This window comes from Camelus ferus, chromosome 3, assembly GCF_009834535.1.
Source record: "Camelus ferus isolate YT-003-E chromosome 3, BCGSAC_Cfer_1.0, whole genome shotgun sequence".
Lineage (NCBI taxonomy): Eukaryota > Metazoa > Chordata > Mammalia > Artiodactyla > Camelidae > Camelus > Camelus ferus.
Window position 1 is genome coordinate 115,779,252 of NC_045698.1, and position 12,468 is coordinate 115,791,719.

The 12,468-nt window shown below is 48.0% G+C and overlaps 1 protein-coding gene across 50 annotated transcripts in view; it reads left to right on the forward strand.

Annotated features, from left to right (window-relative positions):
- Positions 1–12,468, forward strand: part of OBSCN (obscurin, cytoskeletal calmodulin and titin-interacting RhoGEF) — a 169,429-nt gene that overhangs the window by 65,557 nt on the left and 91,404 nt on the right. For 48 of the 50 annotated variants that reach the window (XM_032477303.1, XM_032477305.1, XM_032477304.1 and 45 more), the window contains 6 exons: positions 1,203–1,478; positions 5,445–5,720; positions 9,244–9,519; positions 10,829–11,113; positions 11,270–11,536; positions 11,707–11,976. In XM_032477303.1, coding sequence (XP_032333194.1) covers positions 1,203–1,478; positions 5,445–5,720; positions 9,244–9,519; positions 10,829–11,113; positions 11,270–11,536; positions 11,707–11,976 — 1,650 coding nt within the window. The remainder of the gene's footprint in view (positions 1–1,202; positions 1,479–5,444; positions 5,721–9,243; positions 9,520–10,828; positions 11,114–11,269; positions 11,537–11,706; positions 11,977–12,468) is intronic. The other 2 variants (XM_032477325.1, XM_032477326.1) reach the window with 2 other exon arrangements.

The following is a 12,468-nucleotide window of genomic DNA, read 5'->3' on the forward strand; positions in this document are numbered from 1 at the left end:
ACCCCCCGCAAAAACCAAAAAACCCAAATCACAGTTCTCTTGAGTGTGAGACTAGTGACAAGTTAATTGCAAAGGCCAAGGAGATTCAAGCCAGTCTTGAAGGACATAGCGGGGACATTTGCTGTAACCTATGTCAGGACTTCATTTTTTATTAACGCTACAGCAGTTTAGACAAGTGGGTCTCAATGTAGAGATAGGCAAACAACACAAAGAAATGGAATGTTGAGCTCACATCGTGCTGTAGAGAAAGGAGGGGCTTTTCCTAATTGGTCTTAAGAACATTAACTATACAGAAAAATGTAATTGAAATCTACCTCATACCACACGAAGAATCAACCCTGGGCAGGTTAGAGACCTCCGTGGGAATGGTAAAACGAGTTTGTGTAATCAGATAATATAGATTATTTAATGACCTCAGGATAATGAAAGATTTTAAAACAGAAGATAAATGCAGAAACCACAAAGGACAACTTGACATATTTGCCTGCAGTATGCCTAAAACTGATAACTTAATTTCACCAGAAACATTACAAAGGAGCGAAAAGCACAAAAATGGGGAAGATACATACACATGTAACCATCTGTCATTTAATTATGTAAAAAAAAACTAAACGAATATGGAAAAGACAGTCAATGCTATTGAAACTGGGGCAAAACTTGAACAGTGACACCACAGAAGAGCAAACCACAGAAGGACCAAAATGATCACAAAGATTCCTCACCTTGTGAGTCATCAGGACCATGCAAGAGACAACACAGGGGGTGTAGCCTCACTGCCACTAGGTTTCCGAGAGTTGCCAACCCTGAGATGGGCAAGGGGGTGGATCCTCAGGAAGTGTCCTTCACTGCAGGTGAGAACGTGGCCCGCACCAAGGTGAGGGAAAGGGTCTGGCCTCATCTAGGAAGGGTGAGGACTGCATGACTCCACAGCGCCGGTCCCAGAGGAGATGTGCATGGGAGAAGCCGTTCCCAATGTCTTTCTGGAACAGCACGCACAGCTCAGGGGCAGAGTGTAGACATAAATTGTGTCCTTCATTGTTAAGAAGGCGGGAGAGCTTCTCTAGGCCGCACAGCTGGTGCGCAGCCTGGAGAAGTTTCCTGTCTTCCTGCCTCCCTGCTGAGTGGCTCTTTCGCTGGTGCTGCATCTTCACTTAGATGATATCTTTGACTCCATGTGTCCCTCTCTCCCTGCCTGTCCCCAGAGCCCTCGGTGGTGTTTGCCAAGGAGCAGACGGCACACAATGAAGTACAGGCCGTGGCAGGGGCCAGTGCCACACTGAGCTGCGAGGTGGCCCAGGCCCAGACGGAGGTGACGTGGTACAAGGACGGCAAGAAGCTGAGCTCCAGCTCGAAAGTGCGTGTCGAGGCCACGGGCTGCACCCGGAGGCTGGTGGTGCAGCAGGCGGGCAAAGCAGATGCTGGGGAGTACAGCTGCGAGGCCGGGGGCCAGAGGGTCTCCTTCCACCTGGGTGTCACAGGTCAGTTCTTGAGGATACTAAGTCCATCTGTGTTTACGGGATGATAGGACTGGCTTACAGCCTCTACAGACTTTTGTGCAACTGCTGTTAGGTGTCCTCTCATCACGTCTCTTCATTGTAGGTCTATAAATTAGAATGGAAGGAAAAAGTCACTTCTGCCACATCAGCAGGCTTTGCTAATGGGGAATTAACATAACAGCAGCCCCTGGCTGGAAGGGACTATATATTTCACTGCTGGTTTAGAGCCTGTAGAATTTTCCAGTCCCTTTCTCATTGTTCAGTTTTTCTTGTCCTGATTTTTGTTTCTGATTTTGTTGTGTTTCTTCACCCCGTGTACTTCTATGTGTTATCATAGTCCCAGTGGGATTTCTTAAGGGTCAGCTGGCACACAGGGAAGGTTGATTTTTTAGGTGGACTCCAGCTTTATTCTGAAATGGGAGGTAGGTTATATCAAGACTGAACAGGTAGGGGAAGGATGGAAAGAAACTGTAGTCGAGCTTGAACGTGTTTGTAGAGTTATGGCTCTTTGGCTGTGGCTGCTTGTGTATTAGGCTGGCAAGGTAGACACTAGCGAATGTATCTGCTAATCTCAGGACCAGTAAGTCTCCTTCCATGTATATATTTTTCATCAGTTATTGGAGATTCCGAATTGGCATTATTTGGTAGTGAGAATGGGATAGCCTTATTGTGCAGTCATACCCTGGTGCTCCTTTTTTGTGTATCAATTTGTTGAAATCTCCTATATTCCAACCTTCCATTTACGGCCAATGTGTGGTCAAGAAAGCATGGATGAGTGGTGGATATGGAGGGAGAGGGGCTGTTCTTTTACACCATGTATTGTTTTCCATGTCATAGTGCTTAGTCACATGTTCAGACTGCATTGGTGTTCCTTGGTTTTTACATTTATATACTAGTGACAAATAGTTTAAAAGTGAGCTTTGAAAATGTTTATAATAGCCTTAAAGGTATCATGTTTCTAATTCCAAATATAATACAAGGTGCTGAATGCCTTGGTGGGGGAAAATTAGATCATGACATAGATTGCCTAAAAACTTCAGTATGTGAAGAGATTTCTGTCACAGAAAACAAATGGACTAAACACCATGGAACAAGAGTGACAAATTTGAACTCTTTAAAACTAAAACTTTCATTAGGTTCATTAGAAGTCACATTTAGTGACACAGCAAGTGATACAGATGTGAAAGAGAAAGGCAGTATCATGCAAATTGAGGTTATAAAGGTGAATATGAAAAAGACAGATGATGCTATTGAAAATCAGGCAAAATTCTTGAACAGTTACAACACAGAAGAGCAAATAGTGATGACCAAAAAGACTGGTGATGTTGCTCTACGTTGTGAGTCATCAGAACCATCAAGAGACAGCCACAGGACGTATGACTTCACTCCCACCAGACTGACGGCAGTTGGCACACTGAGAGTAGCCAAGAGCATGAAGCCTCAGGAACTCTCATGTATCTTAGGTGAGAACGTTCCCTGCACAATTGAGCAGGAAAGACTCTGGCATCATCTAGGAAGATTGAGGTGTGCATACATCATGACCCCCACCAGATCCATTGTGCTCAAAAGTCTTTCACAATATCCTCACCTGGAACATCCCACTTGGAGCAGTAGTCAAATGTATAGATAAATTGTGTCACTATTGCTGAGAAGGTGTGGGGCTTCTCTAGGCCACATAGCTGGTGCAAAGCCTGGAGGAGTTTCCAGCCTTCCTGTTTAGTCCTTCTTTCCCCAGTACTGCCTTCCTGTCTTAGATGATGTCTTTGACCCTATGCTTCCCTCTCTGTCCCCAGAGCCCATAGCTCTGTTTGCCAAGGAGCAGTTGTGGTGTGCAGTGAAAGGCACACTGGGGTTGAGAGGACTGGCATGCCGAGCTGCAAGGTAGCCCAGGCCCAGAGGGAGGTGACATGGTTCAAGGATGAGAAGAAGCTGAGTGCAAGCTCAAAAGTGCATGTAGAGGCCAAGGGCTATACTCGGCAGCTGGCGGTGCCTTCAGCCGGGAAAGTGGGCACAGGGGAGTATGGGAGTACAGATGTGACCCTGGGGCCAGAGAGTCTCCTTCTGCATGAATGTTACGGGTCAGTTATTTGGGGGTTCTAACTGAGACCATTTGGAGGAGATGATGGGATTGATAACAGACCCACCAGACCCCAGGGCTCTTTCCATTAGACTTCATCTCTTAAGTCTCCCAACCTTCTTCTTCCTACCCTTATTCCTGTGGCTGAGTTAAGGGACTCTGGATTGGAAGGCTGTGTGTGGAAGGGAGTGGGGCCATTCTTGTAAACCTTGAGTAGTGTTTCCATGGCGTAACACTTATCACATGTCCCAACTGCTGCACAGAATGTTCCCTGGTGCAGAGGACTCTGTGGTACTTGAGATTTGAGGTTGACCAGATGTCTCTTTTACCCAGGCCTATGTGACTATCCTTCTGCTGAATGTTTAGACTGTTCCCACATCCCTTACCTAACACCACATGAGGTTCTTGGAAAGATTACCATGTGAAAAATCAATATGCAGAAAACCTTTTTACTTTAGTTTTATTTATATATTGAATACTAGCAACACAGTTGGAAAATGAAATTTTAAAAGATTTAAAATAGTGTGAAAAGTATCATGTTTCCAATTCCAAGTATAATAAAGATGTTTAAGACCTCAGTGGGGGAAAATTCTTGAACATTTTTGAGGGTAAAAAAAAAATCTAAAAAATGGATAGAAATCTATGGAAGGCTCAAACATCTTCACATCCAATCAAAATCAAACAAATGTGTTTTCTTTGGAGGGTTGAAAATTGAGAAGCAGATTCCAAAGGCCAAGATTCCATGGCCAACATACTCTTGAAGAAGAGAAGTATCATAAAGCAACAGTAATAAAGATAATGGGGTCACAATGCAGGGACAGTTATCAGATCAAAGGAACAGAATAGTGAGCTCACAGTCAGATCAGTGAATAAATGAACTTCCCACTCCTCGCCTTTTTTTTTTTTTTCACCATTGAAACTGTATACACAAGGGAGAAAGGATAGTCTTTTCAATATGGTGTTTTCAACATTTAATCATATAAAAATTGCATAGGTAACTCAAATGACACTTCAAAAGGTACTCCAGGTGGGTGAGGGGCCACAGTGTGAAGGAAAATCATAAATCCTCAGTTGATGACATAAATTATTTAATGACTTCAGGGTAAGGACAGATTTCTTAAATAGAACAATGGAACAAGATCCCATATTTGACAACATTAAAACTAAAATTTTGATTCATCCTGAGATACCACGTGAGTGAAAAGGCAAGTTACACAGATGGATGTGATATTTACAAACTATGTAAGTGTCACATCTCTAGCACTTAAACATATAAAGAGATCCAGAAAATGAATAAGGAGGAGACAGACAATGCTATTGAAAATTGGGCAAAAGACTTGAAGAGTAAAACCACAGAAGAGCAAACAGTAATGGCCAAAAGAATGAAAAAGTTACTCCACTTTGTGAGTCATCAGGACCATGCAAAAGACAGCCACTGGGGTACAACTTCACTCCCACTAGATTGCGAGCAGTTCACGAAACTAAGAGTAGGTGAGAACACGGAGCCGCAAGATCTCTCCCACACTGTGAGTGAGAACCCTTCCTGCACAATCATGTAAAAAGACTTTGCATCATCTGGGAAGGTTGAAGAAACCAAGCCTCATGACCCTGAAGTTCCTCTTCCAGACTAGTATGTACACAGAAGTCTGTTACGTTTTCACCTGGAACAAAATGCATGGATCAGTGGTAGAATGTATAGATAAATTTGGGTTTCTCGCTGAGAAGGAGGTGGGGCTTTTCTAAGCCACACAGCTAGTCAGCGTCTTGAGAAATTTCCGGTCCTCCTGCTTCACCATTTAATCCTTCTTCCCCAGTGCTTCATCCTGACTTAGATAGTGTTTTTGACCCTGTGTGTTCTTCCTTGTTGCCAGAGCCCTTGGCAGTGTTTGCCAAGGAGCAGCCAGTGCACAGTGAGATGCAGGCCGTGGCGGGGGCCAATGCCACGCTGAGTTGCAAGGTGGCCCAGGCCCAGACGGAGGTGACATGGTACAAGGATGGGAAGAAGTTGAGTGCAAGCTCGAAAGTGCACATGGAGGCCAAGGGTTGCACCCGGCAGCTGGTGGTGCAGCAGGTGGGGAAGGCGGACGCCGGGGAGTACAGCTGTGAAGCCGGGGGCCAGAGGGTCTCCTTCCGCCTGGATGTCACAGGTCAGTTATTTGATAAGGGTGCTAAGTTAGCTCCATTTGGAGGTGATGTGACTGGCTTATAGCCATGGCAGACCCAGTGGTCTTTCCATTATACTTAATCTCTTCACATCTTCCAACTTCTCACCTCGCACTTTCATGCCCATGCCTGGGCCCAGGGAGACTGGGTGGGAAGAGTGTGTATGGAAGGAAGAAGGGCCTCTTTTGTGCACCACGAGTCATGCTTCCATATTATAATGCTCCCGGTGATCTCTGGTGTCCAGGACTTTGGCTCCATTTATCCTTTGGGATCTCAAGTAGACCAGATGTCTCTTACCGTGGGATATGAGAATACACTTTTGGGTGTTCTAGCAGCATCCAGATTCCCTCACCCAGCAGCACCACATGAGGATTCTCCGTAGTCAGAGATGTTTGTGTTTCTTTGAGCCTGATAAGGGGAAGTTCCAACCACAGAATCATCCTTGACATTACCTCAAGACTGAATTTTGGGTCAGCAAAGTTTTAGTTGTTCTGGGACACTCCTCCTTCCTTGCACATGGCTGCAGAAGTTATCTGTGCACCCACATGTCACAAAGCCTGGGCTCCTGTTTTGTCTGCAATGTTTAAAGTAAACCAAGAGAAGGGGGTTGGTAGATATGCACCTTTGATACACACCTCTGAGGTATGGAATATTCTTTTAAAAGCAAATTTTGGTTTCCTCTTGTCTTCAACTAGTACATCCTGTATCAGTGTTCCCTTTGAGTTTGATTATAAATTTAGAAATGGAGAGTAATAAGGAGCTTTTCCTATACCAGCATGCTTTGTGAAGGGTAAGGTACTGTAGTAGCAGCCACTGATTGATAAACTAGTATTTATTTCATAGCATTTCCTAGTGATTCATGTGCATGTCTGTCCCTCCTGAACTGGTTCACAGAGATGTCTGTGAACTAACTTTAGTTTCCTTTTGTTAAGGGAGGTTAACCTCAAGTAGAGATGGGCTGTGGTCCCATGTTGACTCCTAAGTGCCACCACATAACAATTTGATATTGTATCAGTATAAAATGATTCATAGGTGTATATATATATATATACACATCAAGAAACCTACTATGAATCATTCTGACATGTTATTATAATAGAATATATTATTTACACAAATAAATTTGAAAAATTTTGAAATATTGGCCAATTCCTAGAAAACGATATCAAAACTTACACAAGAAGAAATAAACAACTTGAACAGTCGTATAACCTTTTAAATAAATGGAACCATGATAAAAAGTCTTCTCATAGAACAAGATTAAGCTTAGTAGCTTTACTGGTAAATTAAGTAAAATGTTCTGGAACAAAATTATTCCATACTGATGGAGTTCTTTAAGAGAATAGAAAAGGGATATATACTCTTTAACTCATTTTATGTAGCTAGCATAGCATTGATACCAAAGTCTGACAAGGAAAGTATAAAAAAATTAAAATTACAGGCCAATCTTTTATGGATGTCAGTATCCAAGTCCTAAACAAAATGCTGGCAAACTGAATGGAGCAATACATGAAGAGCATAATATACTCAGATCTTAATCCAGGAATGCAAGGTTGGTTCAACAACAGAACATTAGAAAATCAATATACTCAAAACATTAAGAAGCTAAAAGAGAAAAGGCATGTTTTTACCAAAAAAAAAAAAAAATGCAGAATAAAAGTGCTTGATAAAACTTTTACATCATATCCAGAATAAAAGTTTTATAAAATTTAGCATATATTCATGTTAATAAAGTTCTTAATAAACTAGCAATAAAAGGACAGTTCCTTAATTTGATACAGGGTACTGAAGAAAACAGCAAAAATTGCACTTAAAGGGAAACCTTGAGAGCCTTTCCTTTTAATTGGAGCATTTCAAGTGACTCCACTGTCACAACTTGTGTCCAATATTGTATAGCCTATAAGGGGGAATATAAAATAAAGTAATAAAATTTAGATAAAGCAAAAGTGTACTTCACAATGCAGAAAACAGAAAAAGGTAAATTTTCAGAGTTAGTAAGAAAGCTGAGAAAGATCACCAACATACAAAATACACAGAAAACACATCTATTTTGATGTATCAGCAACAGAGAGTCAGAAAATTACAACAGCATTAAAAGTATCATTCTTCTAATTCCATGTCTAATAAAATATGTTTAAGGCTTCTGAGGGGGAATATTATTAAATATTTTAGGGAGACAGTGGGGAAAATCTCAATGAATGGGGAGGTGTGCGTAGAAGACACAAAGTTGTCCATTCCTAATGAGAATCCAAGGAAAAGTTCTCTTGTGGGTGCGTCAAAATTGACAAGTTGATTCCGAGGACCAAGTGGAACCAAAGCACTCATAAAGAAGAACAAAGGTAGAGCATTTGATCTGCCAGGTCTCAAATATATAAAGCTACAGCAATGAAGACAGCTGGATTTCAAAGCAGGACTAAATACCCAGAGCAAAGGAACAGAGTAGTGAGCTCCAAAACAGAGCGGCACATAAGCAGACTTCCCATTCTTTTTCTGATTTTTCACCCTGCAGTGCTAGCGTGTGGTATAGAGAAAGGGGGGTCTTTTCATAAATGGTGCTAATACCATGTAACTATATACACATATCTCTCTTCTTATATCTCCATTTCTTTGTATTAAAAATGGAGCGACGTCCATTTTTCTCCCTCACAGCACACACAAACATCAACTTTAGGTGGGTTAGAGACTCCAATGTGAAACATAAAACAAGCTCTTAGCAGATAATATAGATTATTTAATGACCTCAGGGAAATCAAAGATTTCTTAAACAGGATATAAATGCATTAACCACAAAGGACAAACTGACATACTTGCCTGTATTAAAACTAAGAACTTTAAATCAACAGAAGATACATAAAAGATGAAAAAGCAACTGACAAAGATGGAGATATTTACACACCCGTAATTGTCAAAGCTCTAATATAAAAATATAAAGAGCTCTTGAAAATGAATAAGGAAAAGACAGACAGTGCTACTGAGAACTGGGCAGAAGCCTTGCAACGACACTACAGAAGAGCAAACACCAAAAGCCAAAAAGATCAGAAATGGTGCTGCATTTTGTAAATCGTCAGGACCGTGCGAAAGAAGGCCCAGGAAGTTCAGCTGCACGTCCCCAGATTGCCGATAGTTGACAGCACTGAGGGTAGACAGCATGGAGCCTCAGGGACTGTCATGCACTGTGAGTGAGGATGCTCTTTGCACAATCATGTGGGAAAGACTGCACCATCTAAGAAGGTTGAGGTGTGCATGCCTCATGATCCCACAGTTCCTTTCCTAAAGGAATATGTGCAGGGGTGAAATCTTTCACAAAGTCACTACTTGGAACACCATGCAGAGATCAGTGGTGGAATGTGTAGATCCATTATGGGTCCTTGTTGCACAACTAGCACAGAACCTGGAGAAGTTTCCAGTCCCCCTGCCCATCTGTCCACAGGCCTTCCTTCCCTAGTGCTCTGCCTTCCCGACTCAGTTGGTGTCATTGACCCCCCCTGCATCCCTGCATCCTTCCAGAACCTATGACGATGTTTGCCAAGGAGCAGCCAGTGTGCAGGGAGATACAGGCCAAGGCAGGAGCCAGTGCCACACTGAGCTGCGAGGTCGCCCAGGCCCAGACGGAGGTGACGTGGTACAAGGACGAGAAGAAACTGAATGCAAGCTCAAAAGTGTGCATGGAGGCCGCAGGCCGCACCCGGAGGCTGGTGGTGCAGCAGGTGGGGAAGGCGGACGCCGGGGAGTACAGCTGCGAGGCCGGGGGCCAGAGGGTCTCCTTCTGCCTGGGCGTCACAGGTATGTGCCGGGCTGGGTGGAGGGGATGAGTGCCTGACAAACTGGGGGCAATTAGTACATCTCCGGCAGATTGGAGGACCTGTGTGTTGGGCCTGTGCTGGGTTCTCCTCTGATGCAGTCACCCCAGGGCTCTGTCCACTGGCGAGGGCCTTGAGTTGCTTGTCACAGCCCCTAGTCTAGGACATTCTTGGCATCTGCTGCCCCAGGTCCCTGCACCTCTCCACCACATCACCACCTTTCCCAGCATGAAGCCTGCCACAGAGGCTCCCTCAGTCATCTGCAGTCTGCTAAGGCCTGTGGTCTGTGGGAAAGGCCATTCGCTGTTTGTGGTTGGCGAGGGGGCGCTAGTCCCCTGTGAGGCTTCCTGGTCAGCTCTGGAGCTCAGCCCAGCTCTGAGGAGCCTCTGGCCTTGGATGCCCTGCCCCCATTGGGTCTGGAGTCCCTGTCTCTGGCTGTGGGGTCCTGATCATCCAGTTACCTTTAGGTCAGTCCACTACGTTGCCCTCTGCTCAGATACCTAACCTGGCCTGAGCCTGGGCCAAGCCAATGTGCTGCCTGCTCCTGCCCCTCCCAGCCCTCCTGGCTGCTGATGACATTGCTGGGTTATGGCATTCTGAGCTGGCTGGAGCTGTCCCTGTCCCCAGCTGTGGCCCTTGCCCACCTGTCCCCAATCCTGCAGCCAGCGTGGTCTTTCCAGGTGCTCCTCTAGGTCAGCCCTCCCAGGGCCTTCGCCCTCCCCCTTCTCTTTCTTGGCTTTGCCTCCATGCTTGGCTGCTGGAGGCACGAAGGCTGCTTCCCACCTCTCAGTCTGTGCCGGATCCCCCTCTACCCACTGCATCTCACAGGGGTTCCTTCACCCAGACTGTCCTCCTCCACCTCCCTTCCTGGCCCTGCTCCCCATTGCTCATCTAGAATGCCAGCCCCAGGAAGTAGCAGGGGCACTGCGAACTGCCTGTCCCCACTTTCCCTGTATTGTGTTCCCTGGGGACAGGGGGCAGGGGGCAGGAATCCTAGACTCTCAGCTCTTAATCGGGCAGAGCTTGGGGCCCCCAGGCCTGTGGTCCCAAGTGGTTCCTCCTGGCTGCCTGCACTGCCCCTGTGAGCCTGGGTGGTGGCTGTCAGGTGGGGTCTGGCCCTGCTGCCTTGACTCTCTGGCTTGCTCACTAGAGAGGCAGCAATGGAGAGCTGGACAGCCGGGGCTGTTTCATTACAAGTCTTCTCCCACCATGTGGTCTGGAGGGGGGACGAGGCCCAGGCCAGGGGTGCTAGGGTCCTTCTCTCTAATGCTCATTGACCACCATCCCCTCAGAGCCGGAGCTTGAGCCCCCAGCCCCGGAGAGACCCAGCCGCAGGGAACCTCTGGTGGTCAGGGAACACGAGGACATCGTCCTGACCGCCACGTTGGCCACACCCTCTGTGGCTGCGGTGACCTGGCTCAAGGACGGTGTGGAGATTCGCCGCAGCAAGCGGCACGAGACAGCCAGCCTGGGGAACACCCACACCCTGACGGTGCGTGGCGCGCAGACCATGGACAGTGCAGTCTACAGCTGTCGCACTGGTTTAGAGGGGCAGGACTTCCCCGTGCAGGTGGAAGGTGAGCAGGGCCACGGGGACGGTCCTCTGGGAACCCCCTGCATGCGGCGTCCTGGAGTGGAGCTGGGGACGGGGCTCCAGGTGCACGCTCGGGCAGCTTAGAGCTGGTGCTCGCGGCCCGAGCCCCACCAGGCTGACGTCCCCTCCCCTCCCCCAGAGGTGGCCGCCAAGTTCTGCCGGCCCCTGGAGCCCGTGAGCGGGGAGCTGGGCAGCACGGTGACGCTGACCTGCGAGCTGAGCCCGGCGCAGGCCCAGGTGGTGTGGCGCTGCGGGAACACGCAGCTCCGGGCCGGCAAGCGCTTCCAGATGGCGGCCTCAGGGCTCCTGCGCTCCCTCACGGTGTCCGGCCTGCGGGCGGAGGACGCGGGCGAGTACGTGTGCGAGAGCCGCGACGACCGCACCAGCGCCAAGCTCACCGTTAGCGGTACGCCCGCTGCCGGGCTGGGTCGCCCAGGCGGGTGGGCGGCTGGGCGGGGCATTCCCGGGCGGCTTCCTGGAAGAGGTGTCCTTCCGTGGTGGCGTCTACAGGGTGGGGGGGTCCCCGGGGGTCCCCGCCCCTCCTGTCCGTTTCTCAAGTGGAGTACCTGTCCGCAGTCCCCCGCGTGGTCAAGTTTACGTCGGGGCTGAGCACCGTGGTCGCCGAGGAGGGCTGCGAGGCCACCTTCCAGTGTGTGGTGACCCCCAGCGATGTGGCGATCACGTGGTTCCGGGATGGTGCCCAGCTACGGCCCAGCAAGAAGTTTCTCATATCGCAGACGGGCGGCAGCCACAGCCTGACCATCGTGGGGGTGGCCCTGGAGGACGCCGGCCAGATCAGTGCAGAGGCGGAGGGCGTCACATCCGCGGCTGCCCTCCGGGTTCGAGGTGCGCATGTGGGGCGGCACGGAGGGCACACCGGTTCCTCCCAGTGGGCACCTTCTAATGGGCTGGTCGCAGGGCGGTATCCTGCTGTTGTCCTGTGTCCAGCTTGCCTGACTGACCTCAGGAGACACGGGGTTTGCCAGCTGATGAGAGAAGCCTAGGGTGGGGCGGAGGAACCAGGCACCTGCTCCCAAGGGGAGATAGTGAACTCCTGCACTGCACACCTGGTCAGGAAGTGGGCAGAGGTTCAGATGCTGGAGAGGGGAGTCTTCCTAGAGGAAACAACCCCTGCTGAGCCCAGAGGATGGCGGGGGTTGGGAGAGAGGGGAGTTGGCAGCCATTGCAAGCAGGTGCAGGAGGTGAGGACGCACTTTACTTGCTGAAGCCGCACTGTGTGGGGGAGGGTCAGAACTTTACCTGAGGGTAAGTGGGAACCAAGCCATTGCAGGTTCTTGAGTAAGGGAGTAACGTGGGCAGGTTCACTTCTGGGGAGAT